Source organism: Panthera tigris, chromosome B1 (assembly GCF_018350195.1).
Source record: "Panthera tigris isolate Pti1 chromosome B1, P.tigris_Pti1_mat1.1, whole genome shotgun sequence".
Classification (NCBI taxonomy): Eukaryota; Metazoa; Chordata; class Mammalia; order Carnivora; family Felidae; genus Panthera; species Panthera tigris.
Window position 1 is genome coordinate 51,675,021 of NC_056663.1, and position 23,037 is coordinate 51,698,057.

Consider the following 23,037-nt stretch of genomic DNA (forward strand, 5'->3'; position numbering starts at 1 on the left):
CCACCCGCCACCCCTCCCAGCTATGCTCACAGGTCTGGCAGAGCGGGCCAAACAGCAGCAAACTGCAAGAGTGACACAGGGAGTAGGAAGCTAGAAAGGGGGTACAAGAAAGTGGGGGGGGGGGCAAAGATAAGGAGAGAGCAGGGAAGAAAGAGTAAAAGGGGAAAAGGATGAAGAAAAGAAGGGAGAGATGAGGAGAAGAAAGTAAGCAGAAGAGGGCAAAGACGCTGGGAAAACGGTAGGCCTGGATCTCCAAACCTTTTTCACTTTGTGTCCCAAAGAGGGCGTGAGGGTGTCTGAAGCAAAGCCGCACAGAGAGAGCTTAACCAGCACACAGGGAGACTTGCCAGGGTGTGGGAAGACAGAAGGATAAACACAACGAGGTGACACCTTTTGGTTTGAGCAGGATGGAAAGATACCTTTTATTATATATGTAATAATTATACTTTTAAGAACTTTCATAAGGCAGTCCCAATCTAGAGACTGCTTTCCAGAGGAAATTAATTTCATTACTTTATATTCTAAGTATTTTTGAAACTCCTGATCATTACAAACAAGGCAGAGCCCACGACAGGGGACTATCCCCAAGCACGACCACATGGAAATAGATCTGACGGCCCACACTGGGTGAGGAATGGCTGAGGGGCATCTGAGAGAACTGGAAGGTTACACTATCCTTAGAGTCTCAGTTCACTTCCTAAACTCTGACGTTCTGGGGAGAAGACCTCAGAACACATGGCCATCATCGCTCAGTGGAAGAGAGGGTATTAAAACAATTTCCCCATCAAAACCAAACTAAACCCAACAACGCTCTGATTTGGGAATGTAATCACATAATACCTGCTTGGCAAAAACGTATGGTTGGCTATAGAACAAAAAGAAGTATCTGAATTTAAACTATTGCCTCTTAATCCTTTAATTAGACTAAATCCTTGAGAAGGAAGCAAAATTCATTGTTACTGAAGGAAATCAAGAGCAAATACAGACTGTGACATACCTACATACACATGTGCACACACACATAACTATGTGTTCAAATAAATATGAATAAACACTCATGCTGAAGGGCTCACAGTCTAAAAAGAAATTTATTTGTTTATGAGAGCCATAATTTGGAACATTAGAAAGTTCTCTGGATAAACGCTGGGAAAAACGTGGTGAGAGGGTGAGACTCAGCAACCTCTGGGCATGTCAAAGCCCTCTTGGGTGAACTCTGTTCTGACTTCAGGCCAAAGGTGTTTGCTCGTGGTGCCCTGACATCTGAGTGGCTGGAAGGCCCTGGCTCTGGAGAACTTATTTGGGACCTTTCTTCTTCTTCTTTTTCACTGGTATTTCATCTAATATAGCATCCACTGCTACCTCAACTTGCTTTTGTAGCTTTTTCTTTTGTTTCCTTTTTTTGGGCTTTGGGGCCATGTCCTGGTCGTCAGGCGGCCACACACAATCCTCTCCATCCTCAGCAGAAACACCAGAATTCTCGTCCCAACAAGGGTCTCTGAGCTGCCATTCAACTTGGTCTCTCTTCTTCTTGGCCTTGGGTTCGGTGTAATTCTCCACATTTTTATCTTTTGCCTCCTTCTTTCTTTTCTTTCCCCTTTTTCTTTCCATTTGGGTCTCTGTGAGGTCAGGCCCTGCAGCTATGACCTGTGGCTTATTCTTTAGCTCTGCCATCCGCTTGGCAAAGTACTCCTGGATGGTGAAGGCACTGGTTGTTGTAGTGGAGGGTGCATTCCCATCTGGAGTGGCAGGGCTGGAATCATCCTAAGGTGGGGAAAAAAGTTAAAATCAGTTAGGCATCAGCTGGTTACTCCTCACAGCATCCTGGGGGCCTGCACATGGAGCTACTCTCACTCACCAGTAGACCAGGCTGAGTGCCTGGCTTCCCCCTCATCTCTTTCTCTCCCCATTGGTAGGGCTGAACTGCAAAGCACAGAACGAGGCGGCCAGACACTGGTTGAAAGCTGTATTCGACCAGACAGAAGCTAACTTCATATGTTAGCTTCCTAAGTCACCTACCTGGAATTCTGAGTAAACAGCTCCTTAGCAACAATGTTATAAATGATGACTAAGTAACCAGAGTCTCCCTTAAAAAACATGGACACTGAAGTCCTCTAGCTTTGTGATTTTGTTGGACACCTATTTCAGCTCTGTTATCAATTAGACAAGTCTCTGTGCATTAGACCTAGAAACACAGATGACACATGCCTATGTTAACCCTTCCTATAACAGGAGCCCAACACCAACTGGAAGCTGGTGTGTCAGGAACACCTGTCTCCTCTGAAGGCAGAGGGTGGCCCTCCAGGAGAGGACACACGGTGACTGGAAGTGAAGGTGTTCCTTCCTCTTCTCAGAAATAACAGGTTAGCATGAGGAGTCATCTTTCCCTCGGCTGGGGGCGGAGAGAAGGGAGATGACCCCATCCCTACCCTGACATGGATTAGATACTCATGGGTGTGTTAGTCTTTTTTCCAAATGTGAAGAATTTACTCACTCATAACAGCTGGGATTAAGTGGGGTTTATATTTTAATTTTAAATAAATACATTCAGCTGTAAGGCTTTAGAAGTGAGAAAATTCCTAATAGGCTAGAATAAAAAATGAAATGTTGGTATCACCATATGGGTTGTGGCTGGCAGTAAGGCAATGAAAACATGTGAGAGGAAAGAAAGTACCTACAAGATAAAGAATATAAGGACTATGCTTTAAGTCATGTCAATATCTAGAACTGTGCCCACAGAAAATTTTAAAGTAATCAAGCCATTAAATAATAATGCTAAACTTAGGTTTCCATAATTACCTGGCTTCTTCCTTCATATTTACTTATTTTCACAGGAAGAGTCTGGTTGTCTGACCCTTTCATGTTGGAAGGGTGGGTAAACGGTTTTCTGAATAAATCAGTTTCCAAACTAGCATTTTACAAATTATTCTGAACTTGGCAGGCAAAGTTCTGCCCGTGCAGCGAACTTTATCACAAACCAACACACATAAACGGACTATGCATTTTCTTGATACAGAACTCAAAAACCAGCTCAGTGGAATTAACGTAGCATCCTTTTTGAAATTCCAGCAGAATTAATATTCCATCAACGAACAATTGGGCTTTGAGTGTCCACTGCCCCAGGGAGCTCTCCAAAGGGTATCTCACCTTGTATCACAACGTATCCAATCAACACACACCTTATTTTACTCAAGACCCAAAACACAAAATCGTGTGGCCGATTTTAAAATTTTGAAATGTAAAATGCAGAACATATAGAATAAACCAACTAAGCCTTGGGAAGAAGTTCAAATGTTACCTATCAGCATTCAATTCTGGCTGCAATCCCATTGGGTAATTGTGCAAAAAAATTAAAAATAGCTGCCCCAGGAGAAAAACACAAGGTCATTTGTCTTTTTATTTCTTAAATGTTGAAAAAGCTGAAGTTCCGCACAGCAGAACAAAAAGTCTTCTCAAGGTCTCCTGGTGTTAGCTAATCCGGGTTTAATGGACAAGAACGGTCTTGCCTTCCATTTAAGGGCACACAACCACACCCAGACAGTAGATAGTCTGTGAAGGTGGCCCGTTTATGTAAAACAGATCTCATTTAGTTTCATGGCATTAAAAGGAGTTTATCTTATGTGGGCCAACTCTTCTGTGTCTGAGGAACTCAAATTTAAATTATATCTTATGGCTCCTTACCTTGCTCACCTATTTATTACCTCCTGAATTCCTGCTGTTAACAGTTAAATCACAGAACTAGCTGCTGGTATTAATCACACTTTTAACTAATAGGAAATATAAGACTATTTTTGAGTCACTTGTTGAATTCAGCAGGGCTTTCTAATCCCAGAAAATAACTATGCTCATAATTAACTCCTTATGGTGATAAGGATTTTAATAACCATGGGCTACTGCACACCAAGCTTAGCAGGGCATGGAGACAAGCAAGAGGTGCCAGCACCCAAATCCGATTTATCTCAAAGAAAGTGTAGGCAAAACAAAGACTTGATGAAGGGAGCCATTTAAGGCCAAGGGCAGCCACCCTCCCACACTACAGGAATGTATCTGTTTTAAAAACCATGGTAACAGCAGGAATCAGTTGCAGATCTGAATTCCTGTAGGAGCAGTGCCCAGGATTCATACTTCATAAGTCCATATTTTATGATTTTATAAATTATAAACCTAGTTTTACTAGAGTGATTGTAATCCCAGTTTCTACATTCTTGTCCGTGAATATGAAAAATGTACAGCTTTTCAAGAAAACAAGGACTTTTCATATTTCGTCTCTACTTCAAAGTAAGCACCGAAAAAAGCAAGAGTTACTTTCTAGTTGTTTGAAATACAAACAACTTGCACCTTTCCACATTTCCATTAAACACACAACCTCAAAAAAAAAAAAAAAATCTGTAATACCAAATGTCACTTTAACTACTTTGTAAACTTTGAGAGTGCACCAGTTTGCTAACAATGTTCTAAAAACAAGTAAAATAAATTTACAAATAGGTTGAAAACTTCCAGTTCCATATTAAACACTACCAAAGGAGATATGGTTAGTCACCTTAGTAAACATTTGATTCAAGCTTAGGGATTCAGAAACTTTTTTGTTTTTTTTTAAATTCTAATTCTTTCTGTTAACTAATGGAGGTCCTCAGGTAAATCCCATAACCTCTCTAGGCTTCAATTACCTATTATCAAGCCAAAGAAGTAGGTCAAACAAAGTAACTTCATCTTTTTTTTTTTTTAAGATTTACTTTTCAGCGACAGAGAGAGACAGGGTGTGAGCGGGGGAGGGGCAGAGAGAGGGAGACAGAGAATCCAAAGCAGGCCCCAGGCTCTGAGCTGTCAGCACAGAGCCAGACAGGGGGCTCGAACTCATGGACCGTGAGATCATGACCTCAGCTGAAGTCGGATGCTTAACTGACTGAGCCACCCAGGCGCCCCAAAATGAGGTAACTTCTAAGGTCCCCTGAAGGCCTAAAATTTCCTGATCTCTGAAGAGACACTTGTGGCTGGCCACTTCTCTATGATATAAGAGAGAAGATTCAATGAGACAGTATACAAGCAGGCAGATCAACTCTGTTCATTGAAAACTACCACCCCACTGCTAAGCCAAGCAGTGAGACCAATCTACCTACAGTCTACCTGTGGAAACTTTTTTATACCACTTGTAAGAACGCATGTAGCAGAAGAGCAGATCCAGTAAGACCATTCAGAAGAGGTGAAAGAGCCAAATACTGTTCTGTACTGAACAGCTGTTTAGAATTTGCTTAAAAGAACGGACACTATATAGAGGCTAAAATCAATAAAAACAAAAAAAACTGGAGGATGCATCTATTTTACACCTACATCCTAGAAATCATCCCAAATTCAAAGGAAGGTAGTAAAAATCTAAAACTTTAAAAAATAATAAACTCTCATTTTGTACTTAACAATTTTGAAGGTTCTCTTTTTCTAGACCTTGGCTTGAAAATCTCCACTGATCTTTCACATACCCTAACCTTGTGTTCTCCAAAGGCACAGCAAGGGAAATGCTAATGATTTTACCCGACTAGAATAAAAAATGTGGTGGGCTTCTGTAATGAATAACCTGGCAACCTCTCCCTTGGCTTTTATGCCTCCACAATCTAGGATTCTTTAAGTCCCGGCTTGAGAACGGCATGTGCAAGAAGAAATGCGGGCTTTCGCTGGGGTCCAGTGACGCATGCAGGTGGGAGAGTCGTATGTGTTGGAGCTGGGCTCTGACATGGGCACCCCTAGCCTTTGTGCCGACCATGACCAGTCAGTTCACAAGACTCCACACTCAGCCAGGGCAGGCACGTGTCCAATGTAGCTGTGCATGCCCAGGACTTAAGATGAATAAGCTTTTCAAAGAAAGAGGTCCGTGAATGAGGAGGGGAAATGGTAATGGAATTAATAAAACAGTTTAAAACACCTCTTCCTAAATCTGTAATCTACCCACTGTACTACCTTCTTTTTTTGTCAATCAGAAAGGCCCAAAGTACATTTAGAGACTTTAAATATTTTTGATGTATTTTAGAAACTACTCTTGCGTTGCTCTAAAAACTGTTTCATGAGTTAATACTGTCTGTTCCCAGAAAGCCTCAGTGTTCTCCTTTCTTTCAGAGCATAGAAGAGTATGTGTTGAAAAAACATTTGATAATCAGTCCTCCCAAATGATAGCTAGGGACTTAATTTCTACCCAATTAATACTCTGTGGGTGAGAACTCAGGAGGAACTGTTTCTCACTTCACAGAACCTCAATGGGTTCAAGCTAGAAAAACCGTGTGGGAACACTCCATGCAATCACATATGGCAACTTTCCCCAAAGTGGCCATACCTGGGGGTACTGAAGGAAGCAGCTATCATTTCTTGGATGCCTTCAACATGCCAGTCACTTATTATCATAAGTCATCTCATGTGACCCTCAAAGCAACCCGAGGAGAGGCATTCTCTCTATTTTACAGAGACAGAAATGGACACTCAAAACACTTAACTGTGCAGTAGATCTTGTGGCAGGAACTGGCAGCAGGGGGATTCAGCCCCAAGACTGCCAGACACAAAGCGCTTTCTCTTTCCACTTGGCATCCTAACTTTTAGCCTGTCACACAGACTCACTTGTCACTGTTTCTCTCCTTCAGAAATCATCCTAAAACTGAAATATATGTTCATTGGTCATATAACCCATGGACTCAGCTTTGATGAGGGCAGAAATTAACTGATGCAAAGCTTCAGTGTAGAAAAAATGTCACCAGAAATAGATACTACTTTCAAAACAGAACAAAGACTCTTGTCTAGTTTGCAATTTATAAAAATAAAAAATAGCCCAAAGCCAGGTTTAAGAGTTTTTTAATTAGTCACATTAGCATGTAAATTCACTTAGCAAAGTGTGAGTGTTTTGAAGCAGGAAGTAAAAGCCAAGTCCAACCTTCCACCTAAGGCAAGACTCCCTCCTGGACAAATGTCTTACAACCTCCACCTGGACACTTCGAATGCAGACAGCGATCACTTGGTGAGGCAGGCGGCCCCTCCTACTGTTGACTTGCTTTGTCTGTTTTCTCTCAGCAACATTTAGATCAAGTGGTTCAAGACTGCATACTGTGTGCCAATTACACCGAATTACCAGTTCCCAATTACCACTGGCAGTTCCGAACAAAACAGTTTTTGTTTTGGCGGTTCCAAATTACCACTGGGATTAGGGACGGTGGGGCAGAATGGATGCAAAGGAAACAAGACCTTGCAGAGGGAGATCCTGAAGACATCAATTATAATATAACGCAACCATCTCAGGTGCCTGGAAGATGCCCCAAGCTATGCATGTCAACTTTTCTCAAATGTCTACAGAATTATGAGTTTGTTCTTTGTTTCTCTTAAGTATTTCTCTCTAGAGGCTCTGCAGCTTAATGAGCTATGTGCTCAAGCACTTCTGGGTTCACAATCTGTGCCTTTCAAACATGTGTACTAAACTGGATTAACAGCAGAATGCGCAAATAAAGAGTATTCTCTTTATTGCTCTCAGAAGAATGTTGTTAGTATCTTGCAGGGCAGGAAAACAAAGCATTCTGGGTTGAAGATTCAGTTAGGTGTTTGGGGCAAATATAAACTCTTAACTCATGGTAGCAGACTAGTCCAGGGGTGAGGTTTCAAAGGCAAAAGGCTTTCAGCTCACCAGCCTTTCTCATATGTCACTGCTGATCTTAAGTGATAAGATGTCTGAAGCCTTTTGATTTCCACGTTAAAACATAGAGAGCATGCTGCAACAGTAATCCTTCAATGAACTTTCCTCATTGAAAGAAAAAGTAGACATCCAGAGCTCAAGAGTAATGGATTTAGCCACTGGAGTTATTAGCTCTGATAGCTATTGCCTGTGATGAACTCATGTTCACTTTCAGTCTCATCTGTCTGTCCTCAGCTTGTGTTGGATTAGTCTGTGAAAAGTTAAGAAAGCTTGGCAAGTGAGTGGTTTGAAAGAACATTTTGTATCTTTTCCAAGTTTTTCACCAGGACAGTTCTGACAAACACAAATTACGTCTTGATCTACTCTTGGGTTGTCGAAATTGCATCCATTCATTTTGGACAGATATAAATTCATAAAGTGGTTTCATCACTTGTCAAGATGAAAGTCCTGCCAGAATGTGTATGCACTAAACCCTCTGCCAATGGAGGGGGCAGGGTGGGCTGATGCAGTCACTTGGTATGTGGGCCAATGATGTTCTCGCAGATTTTTTACACATAGGTGCACCACCTTCTTCTTCTTCTTTTTTTTAAAGTTTATTTATTTATTTTGAGAGAGAGAGAGAGGCAGAGACAGAGAAAGAGAGTGGAGGAGGGCCAGAAAGAGAGGGAGAGGGAGAATCCCAAGCAGGCTCTGCACTGTCAGCAAGGAGCCTGATGTGGTGCTCGAACACGCAAACTGTGAGATCATGACCTGAGCTGGAACCAAGAGTCGGACGCTTAGCCGACCAAGCCACCCGGGCACCCAGGTGCATCACCTTCTTGAAGACCAAGTGCAAAACTGCCTCTTTCAACAAGCCTGATCCCTTGATCCCTTGTGGAACATCCTGTCTTGTTTACTGTCTGTGACTAGCAATTATTACTAATGACTTCTGTTTTCTGATTTTGTGTATTTGCTTTGTAAGCATCTTCCCAAGGAAATGTTAAGTTCCTTGAAGGCAAAGACCATTATTATTTCATTTATATTCAGCACACATATTCTCTAATAAGGAACAACTGCATGGTGAGTGCTCAAGGAAAGCACACAAAACACCAGCCTACAAGGCTTGAAAGATACCCCCACTGCCACCCACTGAGCCATAAGCTTTGTATTTGTTGGTACCGATATGTCTGCATGCCAAGCAGGTCTAATGACTAGAAGGTGCTTGGAAGAGTAGGAAGGAGACAGTTAGCATTTTGCAGTGTATATTCTTTCCATCCAGATGAAACCATTCCCTTCTCATCAGATGCCACCAGGCCTCCTGGTGCATACTGCTTCTCTAACTACTGCAAGGTATAGTGAGTGCCTTTCAGAGTGATCAGCCAATTACTTCCTGTGGCCCTTAGTGCTGTGGAGGAGCTCAGTCAACCAATCCACACACTTCTCTGGTCTATTACTACACGTTTCCATAGTCACCTCCCAGTTGGAAAAGAAAAAAATAGGTCCTATTGTATGAGAACCGTCACATGCACTCTGTGCACTGGGTGAACACAGCAACAAAACCACATGCATGGGCTGAACTGTTTTTGTAAAAGAAAAAGTTGGACAGCAAGAAAGTTCTAGGGCATATCAGAGGCAAAGGTAGGGGCTTATTTTGAGAAGACAAATAGCTGGATGAAAGTTACACTAGAAGCCCCTGGTAGCAAGCTGTTAAGGTACAGGTATGTTGTATCTTGAGCAGAAAATACAACCTGGGAAAGCCTCTGATTCTAGGGAGTCAACTAAATGGGTCTGTCTCTAAAGGGTAAGCTAAGCAGTGGTCCATACCGTTAGATAGAAAGCAAGAAGTGTGCCACCACACTGGCATTTCTTTTGCTTTCTAGGTACCTTTTTGGTTTCCGTATAATTGGAAACATTCAGTGTTTTACTGACAAAGAGCTATCTGCACTCACAAAAGGTTTATTGAAGTGTGAAATTCTGTGTTTTTTGTGTTTTTTTTTTTTTCAAGATCTCCATCACTCACTCTGGAGTTAGGCTAAATATACCAAGTCTCAGCTGTAACCAGTCTTAGGGAATCTGCCTGGGAAACACAATTGTTTTTAGTATTAGAAAGCATCACAAGGGTTAAAAACAAATGTAAAACTCCACCTGATTGAACAGAAGTTTTGATTAAAAGTTGGGGTAAAAATAAAAAATATAATGGGGCACTTGGGTGGCTGAATTGGTTGAGTGTCTGACTCTTGATTTCGGCTCTGGTCATGATCTCAGGGTCATGGGATTGAGCCTCATGTTGGGCTCTGTGCTGTCAAGCCTGCTTGAGATTTCCTCTCTCTCTCCTTCTGCCCCTCTACCTTGCTCGTGTTCTTTCTCTCTCTCTCTCTCTCTCTCTCTCGGGGTGGAGGGGAGGTTTTTATATTTTATTTTTTAAATTTATTTTTGAGAGAGACAACATGAGTGGGGGAGGGGCGGGGGAGGAGAGGGACAGAGAGAAAGAAAATCCCAAGCAGACTCCATACTGTCAGCACAGAGCCCAAAGTAGAGCTCGAACTCACGAACCATGAGATCATGATCTGAGCTGAAATCTATAGAGTCAGATGCTTAACCGACTGAGCCACCCAGATGCTCCAGTTTTTACATTTTAAATTGGGGGGAAAATCAAAAGAATATGTCATGACATGTAAAAATTATGTGAATTTCAAATATCACTGTCTATAAATAAAGTTTTGAATTTCATCAGTAAAAAATCTGTAGAAGTGTGTTCTCTAGTATATAAATAAACATAGATGCTAAGTAAATATGTGCTGAACAAATAAATGAATACATTTATCATAAAATATGATCTGCTGTTTGGAAATGTTGGATGCTTTTGAAGTATACACACACACATAAACATACAGACTCATATACATACACATATATATGGAACTGGGGGGCTTTGGATTTGATGGGAGTTTTCAATCTCTTGTCTCCTGCTAACTTCCTGAATTAATGCTAGTGGATGGTGGAGGGGTTGCTAACTGCTGTCTGACTTCAAGTAGCAAAGGATGGTAGACAAGGAGAAAGTCTGGTGATGAAGTGACCAGATATCAAAGAGAACTTCCAACACCCTATAAGCCTATAGATAACTTTCTAATAATTAGGATCAGAACTTTGCTTGGAATTTACAAATTCCAACAAACAAACTGGACATCTCAGAGAAGATAATGGGGAACTGGAGGGGACAAAATATCTCACTCTGTACTGGACAACTGTAGAGCAATACAAAGAATGCCAAATTCCTCATATGAAGGCCAATGCTAACAAAGCTGTTCATTTTTTTTTTTTTTTCCAGTTGCCTTGTCAGCTGCTCAAATTACCATTCATTAAGAAAAGCCAACATAAACATGTTTTAAAAGGATGGTTCTCTATGGCAACAACTTCTCAAGTAACTGACATCAAAACTATTGACAAGAGTCATACAGCCTCTGGGGAAAAAGAGGGGAAAGAAAAAAGGAGCAGGTTTCCTGCCTCCCTGAAAGGTCCTAAGGCTTGGAAAGTTGCAGTGACTCATGTGACAACATTTCACAACATACTGGCCCTTATAAGATAAACGAGGCTCCTCCAAAGCTAGAAATGATCAATGTGACATAAGCACCAACTTCTTTGAATGAAATCTAAAAATAATACAAATTGACTACATTTTATAATTCTAGGTCAACTGGTTCTCTTCGTTGCTCCCTGGAGGCAGGACAAATAGTTTTATCCACAGTTGAAGGCTAGTATCTGAATCTCAAAGAACAGAAGCAGAGGCTAACAGAGGATGTCTCTTCCATCTTTACTCCACACAAGACTTCAAAGTTGCTAAGGAATCATGAAAACTCAAATTTAGGCCCCTTATTATAGAAAGAATAGCATTTTTTGAAGAATTCAGAGAACCTAGTATTTTGAAACTAGGATTAGAACAGAAATAGTTATCTGGAATACTCAAGATTATTTTAAAGAGAGAGGTATATTAATTTAGGTAAGTGAAATCATTTAAAAAAAAAAAAAGCCCTGGGGCGCCTGGGTGGCTCGGTCATTTGGGCGTCTGACTTCAGCTCAGGTCATGATCTCATAGTCCGTGAGTTCGAGTCCCACATCAGGCTCTGTGCTGACAGCTCAGAGCCTGGAGCCTGCTTTGGATTCTGTGTCTCCCTCTCTCTCTGCCCCTCCCCTGCTCATGCTCTGTCTCTCTCTCTCTCAAAAATAAATAAAACATTAAAAAAATAATTAAAAATTAAAAAAAAGCCCCTTCTTCAATTCTTGCATATTATATAAGATTAATCTTTATATATATATTTTTAATGTTTATTTATTCTCGAGAGAGAGACAGACGAGACAGAGTGTGAGCAGGGGAGGGTCAGAGAGAGAGGGAGACACAGAATCTGAAGCAGGCTCCAGGCTCTGAGCCATCAGCTCAGAGTCTGACGTGGGGCTTGAACTCACACACTGTGAGGTCATGACCTGAGCCAAAGTCAGCCGCTTAACTGACTGAGCCACCCAGGCGCCTCTATATACTCTTTTTAATTGACCAGAAATCAAAATAACAATGAAAAACATTTAAAAATACTTTTTAAGAGTAAATTTGGTTGGGCAAAATAATTCTGTGTTTAAAGGATATTTAAGTTAGTAAGAGTACATTAAATAAAATTCTGAACTCACTGAGTCATGTAATAAAAGTAAATTACACAAGAATAAGATCTTAAAAAGGCTCAGGTCCAAACATTTGGTCCATCCAATCCCACATGAACATTCACCAGGCACCTACTATTTACCTGACTGGGACTGGTCCCTTAGGGACTGCCCCTTTAAGGAGGTCCCTTAGGAGCTCCTGTTCTAAGGGAGACAGACTATAAAATAATAATAATAATAATAATAATAATAATAATACTGGTAATAATAATAATAATAATACCTGAATAGATCTCATGTAAGTAATCTTATCACAATAACAATGAAAATTAAAATTAAAAAATACATTGGGAGAATTTATTTTTAGAATAAAGAGAAACTAAATGGTAAGAAAACCAACTATGAAACTCGGTTCAACAAACCCATAGCCAATTAAATTGAGATCATAATTCTAAAGAGCTCATAAAAAAACATTACTATTAAAAATATAATCCTCATATATTATTATACATATTAAATACACAATCTCTTAGTTTTATACAAGCTATAATAATTTTTACTTGATAAAGAAAAATGATACTATATTAAAAGTTTAAGCAAAAAGAACAAGTAAAGCTGCCTTCCTACCTGCTCAGAATCCAGAAAGGTTCTGTAAAGACCTGCTTCTTGTTTGCGGCCCCTAACTGGCTTCATCTCTCTAGAAAGTCAATGCTCTATATCACAATGCTTCTCAGACTATCGGGGTTCGTGAAGGGCCATTTATTTTTCTTTTTAAAATCTCCAATCCATTGTGGACCAAGATTTTTGCAACATACTAAGTAAAATAAAATAAAATAGTATGAAATACTAGGAAAGTGACATTCTAAAAAGACATAAAAAACCCAAATTCCAATTTATAGAAGTTAATATCAAGGAATATAAAAGTTCCTAAATGTTTACTCTAATTTCTGTCCTTGTCCTGGGCTGGTCTGTGGACCATCCTTTGAGTGGTGGTTGTATACAGTATTAGCTACCAAAGGAACAAAAATAAAGGTGCTGAATTCAATGTAGTACAAGTGGCAATCACCTGAGTGTCAAAAAAACCTGACTCACATCTGACAGAATATGTGATCTTGGACAAGTTATTGGCCTTTCTGGGCCTCAAAGTGAACTTTGTGCAAAGCAAGGAAGTAGGGCTACTCAATGACTTTTCTCAAACACGGTTTTGCTCTGTGTGGCACTCTTTAAATGCAATCTTAAACAGGGGCCAATATGTAACGCATCAGAACTGTGGTGGAGGTGGGGTTAGGTGGACCCAAAGCTCATGTCCTAAACCTACTCTGCCCTTGTAAGGCCCCTGAGGCGTTTCTGAGGAACTCCTAGAGCTCTATGAATAAAGGTGCAAAAATGGCAGCTATGTTTTTTAAGGTCCATTACAATTCTAACATTGTAATGTGTAGTCTTGATAATTTCACAGCACTCAGAGTCAGGAGACGAAGAAGCTTTCAAGAATAAAATCAGGCTTCTCTCTCTCTCTGTGTCTCTCTCTCAAAAATAAATAAACATTAAAAAAAGGGGCAGGGGGGACGTTGTCTGGATGGCTTAGTTGGATAAGCGTCCGACTCTTGATTTCGGCTCTGGTGATGATCTCACAGTTTGTGGGATCAAGACCTGCGTGGGGCTCTGCGCTGATAGCATGAGGCCTGCTTGAGATTCTTTGTCTCTCAAAAATAAATAAATAAATAAACAAACAAACATTAAAAAAAGGAATAAAATCAGGCTTCTGCTATTATATAATATGCACAATTCTTAAAGTGGTCATTCGCTTTTAAAATTTCAACAATTAGCTGTCTATCAGAACTGTCCAGTGACCAATTTCTTTCAAAAATGGTAACAAGGTATCAAGCCTGGTCTCCTCAATACTGTAAAGTCTTACATTGCAAAGCAGGTCCTCTCCTCTCTGAGGACCCGATGATTCAGAATGTTGTCAAGGTTGGCTGACTCTTCTGACTTTATGTGGTTTAGCTCCAAAGAAGGCCCAGAGGGGATGGTAATGCTCAGAATCCCATCACCGGTGTCCCTTCAGACTATAGCAAGAGAAGCAAAGCATAGCTTGCTCACCAGTCAAGGCCGCACTCTAACCCAAAGGAAAGTTGCTCTTCATCCTATTTTCATAACATCACAGCATGAAAATCTGGGAGAGAATGTTATTTCTGTTTTCCTGGCAGGACAGAAGGATAGAAGGAAAAATGAGCCAATATTTCACTCTTCTCTTCCAACACTGGGCCATCTGTGTGTCAATTTCTTATTATCACAAAGGCTCTCAAAACCTTGCGCTTGATCTGTCAACAAACAAAAAGCCAAATCTAATCCACTCAGTACAAACCTACGCCCTGGCAAAAGTCTAACCAAACAAAACAGTCCAATGACTTACAACTCTTGGGTTGTTTTGGTAGTCCTTCCCTTCACTCGCCTACTTCTTCTTCTTCAATGAATGTCTTCTTATAAATTAGTTTGTTAACTATTAACTGATATACATTTTTACTGGTACTAAAACAACTTTCAAAAAAGCAATGACCCACTTTCTCCTTTCTGGCTCTTATAGAAAGTAGAGGCAGGCCCCCAAGCCCTGTTTGAAGTCCTTGCTGCCAGGAGATGGTCGGTTTATGTCTCTTGTCCTAGGACAGGAAAAGGATGCACTCTCAGCACTGTGTGCTAGGGAGAGATAAGGCCAGAGATTTCTGTCCTCAGCACCTTATCAGCTTTTCCTGCTACTTTCCAGAGCAGACAGCATCATGACTGGCAATAAACTAAACTAGTCTAAGGGGGGCTGGGTGTGTGAGTAGCTTGAGATTGGAAGGAGTGAGGTAGGAAGGGGTACAGAACGAAGAGATGAGGTTTTTAATATATCTTAAAATGGTGTGGCCCAAATAAAACTGCCCCCCTGCTTTTACTAAACACACACGTTTTACATCTTTTTTTGCTAAAACTGCAGTAACAGGAATAAAAGTTTTTGTAAGAACTTCCTTTCTGGTCGGAATGCACCACCACTTTCCTTGCTTTGGGCCCTGCCCCTAACTGCCTTGTGCTACTGGCTCCTGGGCACGTAGCACGGGACCCATCTGCTGTCTATGCTCTGACAGGGGCCTGTAAACCATAGGCTGTAGACAGAAGGCTTTCTATGGGCACACATGCCTCATTTAGACAACCAGTGTTTTCTGGGGCCAATTCCATTTCCATATTGCAAAGGAACAAGCAAGGCTATGAGACAGTCCTCCAAATATACAAGGATGTCATTGGTGACCTCTTTCATTCTGCAAAAAATGACACCTCTGAATCCAAGGATTCTATGCTTCTTCAGAAATCCTGGTCTTTTTTGGGCTGGGAAACAAAGATAGCTGCTGGAGCAGAATCTAGACCAAGTAGGAAAATTTAAAATTAGTTATGGCCTCGTTATTTCTAATTTAAAAATTTAGCAGTCTTCTTTTTAAACCTTTTACCACGAAAATTGTCAAACACAGAAAAGCAGAGAAAATAGTAAAACGAACCCAATACCCATTACCCAGCTTTAACAATTATCAACACATAACCATTACCAACTCTACTCCCATTAATTCAAAGCAAATCAAAGATATCATATACTTTCATCTATAAATGTTTTAGTGTGTCTCTCTAAAAGATAACAGCTCTAAAAAAAATCCCTAACTTTAATATGATCACATAAAAAGATTAATAGAAAATTCTTTAATATCACTAAATATTTAGTCTGTGTTCACAATGTTTTTATTGTCTTTTAAGTTATTTCTTACTACAGTTCATTTGAATCAGCTTCCAAATAAGGTCCATATACTGTGATTAGCTGATATGTCTCGTCTTTTAGGCTATTGGTTCTCATTCCCTCATTTGTTTTTGCAACTTCTTATTGATGACACCAAGGTATCTGTGCTATAAAGTTCTCCCAGAATCTGAATTTTGCTGAATTGATCCCTGTGGTATGGTATGGGTTAGCACATTCCTCTGTCTAATGCATGTCCTGTAGAGTTAAATCTAGAGACAGCTTTATTTTCTAACGTAGCACTTCTCCAATATGGCATGCTCCTTTATGAAAAACTGGGATGGATTCATGGTTAAGTGAACTTGTGAAGCAAACTTATGCTATTCTTCCCTTTGATTCATAAAGCACTCTATCATCTGATATACCCAGTAGCTGTTAAACTTCAGAACTTCCCAAACTATTTCACACTGGAACCGTTTTTGGTATAAAATCCATCAACAACCCGCGGAATTAGTGTTCTGCTGAACCTGCTTTAAGGTTTATTCGCATAGACACCCTATGATCTGGATAAGACGAGTTCTCCTGATTAAATCCTATAGCTTAATCTTTCATTTACCTTGTTCTGTCTAAGGGGGTGGGCTTTCTACCAATGAACCACACATTTTATGCAAAACTGGCAGACACCTATTAGGGAAGTGAAAAGACGACCAGACAAATATTCCATTATGAACAACCAGCTTGCCAGGTGGCCTTGGCAGAAGAGGCTAGCTCTTCCCTAGATATCCCATTATTAAAATGGGAATATCCATTCCCAGGCTTAGTTAGAAATATAATTCTTTCATCTTGGAATGGGAGATGGCAGAGAAATAACATGTCCTAAATCACACAAGTATGTGTGGGTCAAATTTTAAAATGGCATGTAATCTAATCACATTTTGTTTTCAGGATTATGTAAGAGCTATATATTCTGACCAGTGGGATAACCAGAGTGAAGAAAGATCTTAGGACGAGGTTCCATTTAAAAGTCTGCGTAAAGTTCAAACTACAGAATTGTAAATAATTTCTAATATGATCAAGAGGATAAAAATGGAGAACGTAATCAAGAATCAATAAACATATAACAAAATTAAAATTTAAGAAAATCCTAAAAGTAAAATGAAACAAAAACACGTTGACTTTGCACCAGTTGTTGCACCAGTTGTTGGATACCTATGCAGAACAGAATTCCAAATAACTTTAAAACACTGTAATTTGATTGTACATACCCTAATGGGATATACCCTAAAGACAAAAAGAACTGGTAAAACAAAACAAAACAACTCCTCAAATCTACTTTTTTTTTTTTGATAATCAAGTTATTGGTGTTATTTTGGGACTATCATGTATGTAATGAGAAATAAGCAAATGAGTAAAATAACAGTTTAATGCTTTTATTTCTAGATTCCATAGATTCCAGGAATTATTAATTCTAACTTAATAATAATTCTACTTAATAATAATTCTAACTTAATAATGTTAAGTCCTGTGGTCCTGAATTTTGAATCAGTAATATGAGTAGAAACTCAATATATTTTATCATTAAAAAAAAATTATAGTTCTATCCATGTAACAAGAACTAGAATAAAGACAAACCTAATATCAATTAGCAACCCTACTGCCCAGATTGTGGTCTCTAAATATCAATTACCATCAAAAGGAACCAGGGAGAAATGGATGACTCCAAGTCTGGGGCAGCAAATGTACAAAGTTAAGTCCAGAAAATCTTTCACCAAGTAGGAAGGAATGATCAAATATCATTAAAGGGTCATGTCAAAAGAATTCAGGAACCAACTTGAAGAGGCTTCCACTAGGCAAAGATGGAAAACGTGATCATCAATAAAAATAATAAATGCAATGTACTGAAACATAACAGATATATTTCACTCCATGAGTGATGCACAAAGGAAAACTCATTGGTCCACATTCAGAGAATGCTAGAGAACCTCCCCCATTTGGAAACTGGTAAATAAAGAAAACAAATAAAATATCTATCATTTATTTATTACCTCAGGGTAAACAGTAGTGGGTATGTGAGAATTTCTATTCTAAATTTCATTCTAAAATTGAAAAAAGAAAAAAAAAAAGAACGAGATTTGGAGAGAATCCACAAAATGAAAGAAACAAAACCTATATCAACCAATTGTTAGATGTGACTCTTATTTGGATCCTGAGTCAAACAAAGAGATTTAAAGAAAGACAAAATTTGTAACATTTACAAAAACTGCAACTGAACACTTATTATCGATGATAGCACACAATTATTATCAATTTTTGTAGAGTATAATAGTCGTGGAGTTATGTAAAAAAGTCCTTTAACTTTTAGACATGTATGCTGAAGTACTGAAATATTTATGATGAAATGTTATGAGTTCAGGGATTTATTTCAAAGTACCACAGCAGGCAGAGGTGTCTGGGGTATGTACCCCTCTCTATCCACCTTCACAATGTAGCCATATCAGTATGCCAGTTGTCCCCCAAAAAGGCCCTTTGCTTTTTCAAGGATGTGTGTCTTTGTGGAGATGCTCTTCTTTCCTCCTTGTGAGACCTTTCAGGCTGGCCAACTACTACCTTCTTTAATCTGTGCACGCTGAATTCATCACTACCTCCCCAGTCCTCTGGCAGACGACGTCCCCAGTCCTCTGGCTCACCTCTTCTCCAGTTGACTGTATACATCTTGACTTCCCAACTAGACGGTGAGTAGGGACTGTGTCTTACTCATTTAATCATTTGTCATGCAATAGTGCTACTGGGTGACAAGGACAAACATCCAAAATAGAAGAAGGAACTGGAAAAGTCTCAAGCAGGGGAAGTACATAGGAAGAAAACAATTATGATAATATTTCTTAGAAGAATGATGAAATAATGAGAGATTATTACACTGCAGGAGTCAGGACCAAGACTCTAGCCTCATGTAAAGACACCGAGTAGGCCTCAGCTTGATCCTGTAGCTTCAAAGTACAGATAAATGGAAAGCAGGCTCTGTTTATGGCTCACTCATTACTTCAACTAACTGACCTATAATTTTATCTATTAATTTTAAGAAAGTGCCAAGGTGTCATTTCTAGATCCTTATAAGGAAAAAGGAGTCTGAAATAAAATGTGACCAATGATGATAATGTGTCATGCATCATGCATAATAGAATTCCAAGTAACCAGGATCCATTAAAAACAAAGTAATATGAATGCCATGCTTTTGCTTCCCTAATAATATATTTATCATCTTAAAAGGGAGGAAAGGATGGGTTGAGCATTAAGGATAATAATCTAAAATTAAATGATTGGATTTAACTAAATTAATAGGGTCAATATTTAACTTTAAAAAGTATATCATAAGTTTTTAAAAAGATTTTCTTAGGATCACAAAGTAAACAGGCACACAATTTCCAATCTGGAACTTGAACAATTATGGAATAAGAATTAGAAAAATATCTAAAGCTAACACTCTATTTACAAGTTTCACTGATATACAGAAATAAAACTAACTTTACTGATTTCCAGAGTCTATCAACAATTTCCTATAATATAAAGCCACCTTCCTTTTAGAAAGGGTGTTGATACGAATGTTCAGATTTTACTTAAGTATTAAGTATCTCCCCCAGGTCACCTTTCCTGTTTGTAGAAACAGAAACCCCACCAAATTTAAGTTATTGAAATCAAGACATAAAATAAGTTTAGGCACTTGTGAAAAAGTAAGTGACTTGGAGTTCAGGCTAACACAATGTTTCAGTATCAGTCAAGTAAAACTTAGAGCCTCCACATGATTTTAAGAGTTGGAATGAGAATTACAGAAGGGGTCCTAGATGTCAGGGGACAGTAGTGACTGGAGGCTGGCTGTCATTACTGCTACTCCTCTGTTTGAAACAACTCTCTCTGATGAAGAAAAGATAAATAAAAACCCAACCATTGTAACCTTATGCTGTTTGCAAAGTCTGAGTGCCATTGGAAGAAATAAACCTCTGGGTGAACTTCCTTGAGGCTCAGATAAGAATGAACAGAACCTTGGCAATCAGAAAGACCTACCAGTACTGTGATTTATGACACACACACAGAACTTCTAATTTAAATCTTATGGAAGAAAAAAATAATTATTTGGAAAATTCCCATAAAGTTTTAGGTTAAGGACTGAGTTTTAAACAGAATTTTTTGGTTGTTATAAAGCAGTTCCAATGGAATTACATAAGATTACAATTTAATGACTGATAAGCATCAAGAAATATGCTAAACTACACTTAGAGCTGTTAGTGAGATACTACTAATTTAGGGCTGGGTTTAAGTTTCTCACATTCTTTCTATGGAAGAACTGGCCCTATGTGTGGCCACTATGAAAAATATGGAGCATCCTCAAAAAATTAAAAATAGAACTACCATATGAGCAACTAATTACACTTCTGGGTATTTATCTGAATAAGGAAAGACGTATGTACTCCAATGTTTATTGCAGCATTATTTTCAATAGCCAAGATACGGAAACAACCTAAGTATTCACTGATGGATTAACTGATAAGAAGATGTGGTATATGCAATGGGATACAACTTTGCTCTAAAAATGAATGAAATTGGGGCACCTGGGTGGCTCAGTCGGTGGAGCATCCGACTTCGGCTTGGGTCATGATCTTGCATTTGACAAGTTCAAGCCCCGCATTGGACTCTGTGGACTCTGTGCTGACAGCTCAGAGCCTGGAGCCTGCTTCGGATTCTGTGTCTCCCTCTCTGCCCCTCCCCCACTCATGCTCTGTCTCTCAAGGATAAATAAATGTTTAAAAAAATTAAAAATTAAAATGAATGGAAAAAAAAAAGGACTGGCCCTAGTAAATTAACAATAAGAATCCTCCTTAAAAGTTTACCTTAGAACCAAAGTCTAAAAAAAGACAAGATTATTAAGCTTGATCCAACAGTGTTTCAATGACAAATTCTCTAAATGACATGATTACAAAATAGGCTGAATTACAAAGAATTCCTATGGCCAAGGGAAATACTTCAATTACCTAAAAGAAATTCTTTCAGGTAGCTTCAAGCAATTTAATGATCTCATTTATACAAACAATTTGCTGTACTAATTACAATTAGTTCTCATCAAGTAAGTGGTTTTTTTTCCTGTGGAACACAGGCTCTTAAACTCCAAACTTCAATAAGAAATTAAAGAAAATCTTGACTGTAAATACTTTTCACAACACTGAAGAAACTAGTGTTGAAAGGTCAATTTTTAGGTACCCAATTTGGAATGTATGTTGCTTGTCTATGTACATCTACATCTATACACACACACCCCCTATGTAAGGTTAGAGTAATGCCTTGTTATAAAGGAACATAAACAATGCACTGTGACTACTTCTTTCCTCCTCAGACAAGTACTGAAATTTGTTGCTAGGCACACCAAATTCCAGATGGCAGAATTAGTTACCTAAAAAGACTCTGTCTATCACTAGATTAAAGGATTTTACCTGGTTAACTCGGCAGAACTAGAACATAGTAAGTAGAAAGATAAGGCTGTCCATTTTATTGCTGAAGATGCACAGATTCTCTGTGACATGAAATGTTCAGATTGTACTTAGGTAAAGTAGCTTCCCCAGGTCAGCATTTCTATTTATAGAAATAGAAACTCCACCAAGTTTAGATTACTGAAGTCAAAACATAAGTTTAAGCATTTGTTAAAATGCTATTTGGAGTTCATGATCCTAGTGATTTTTTCCACATTTTCATTAACCCAAAATGCCCTGTAATGCTATACAATAATCCTCTGTCCTTTGTTTCTTTGTCAATATATCTAAAGAGTCATTGAAAGTAATTGGCCAGCTGAAGTTTCTGATGGCCAGAGAAATCTAACATTTTCTCAGTTTCTCTGTTGCTTTGTAGTAACTAACTGTGTAAATTTGTGACAGTCTGATGGAAGGGATGAATAAGTTAGGTATAATTTATCACGTGCCACCAAGGGAAGTGTCTTAAACTGCAGGTGAATTTCTCAAGGCAATTGTACCTGGTAATTAGCTGCCAAAGGCAAGTGTGAATGGTGTGGACACTTTCTGCAGTCAGTGAAAATGTGAAGAGGCCCTGATGCCACTGCTTACTCTTCTCAACTAGTCCGTTCTGTGATATCTGTTTTTCACACCAAGTAGCTCATCCATCGCTGGTAAACAGGGGACTAGTAATGGTAAAATGTGGAAGCCGTGTATTTTTCCTAGACCAGAGGAACCAGGACCGTGTGGACAGAATCACACCCCCAGAAGGCAAGAAAAACCCCAAAATCTCTCAGTTTGGCTGCTGTGCAGGCAGGATCCCTTTAGTTCTATTTTCAGAAAATTAAAATGAGCACAGGTAATGAATGTTGTGCTGTACCCCCAAACCCACCCTTCAGACTAAAGGGTCTGCTCCCCAAGGGCTGACAACTCTCAGCTGTCAGTCCTCTCTGCGAATAGCCACCTGACCTAAGGTCACGCCCCCATTCCTGGAGAGGGAAGCTGAACCCAGTGACTGGCCAATGCAGGGCCACAAAGACCCAGCCTCTAGGGCAGCTTTGAAGAGGGCCCTGTGGAGTCAGTTGAGGACATGTGACTATATAATAGCAGGCCAACTTCTCTCTTTGCCCAATCCTGCTTCCTCTGTCTTTGCACACGCCCACCCCCAGCTAGTAATCCTGAAAACACCTCCCAATACGCTTCCTACAATGCTAAACTCGCATCCATTTTTAGAGTCTGCTTCACCCAGATCTGCAACCACACTGGCATCCAGGGCTCTTGCCCCAAAGAGCTCTCAGCTGGTAGCAGATTTCAGGCCCCTGTGTTCACCTAAATGGTGGCTCACAACTCAGAGCTCCGCTTCCATCCTTAGTAACTGAGCACCAACAAGCCAATGTGTTCACTCTATTTGTTTCTGAGCATTTTTAAGATCTCCTAAGTAGTCTCCCTGGTCTGAGTGAATTACCATGAGCCAACAGCTACTGTGTGTGTGTGTGTGTGTGCATGTGTGT

At 39.5% G+C, this 23,037-nt stretch overlaps 1 protein-coding gene across 1 annotated transcript in view; it reads right to left on the bottom strand.

The window, feature by feature from the left end:
- Nucleotides 1-1,069: 1,069 nt before the first annotated feature.
- PINX1 (PIN2 (TERF1) interacting telomerase inhibitor 1) overlaps nt 1,070-23,037 on the bottom strand; it is an 88,497-nt gene continuing 66,529 nt past the window's right edge. The window contains exon 7 of the mRNA XM_007097128.3: nt 1,070-1,761. Coding sequence (XP_007097190.1) covers nt 1,294-1,761 — 468 coding nt within the window. The 3' untranslated portion in view covers nt 1,070-1,293. The remainder of the gene's footprint in view (nt 1,762-23,037) is intronic.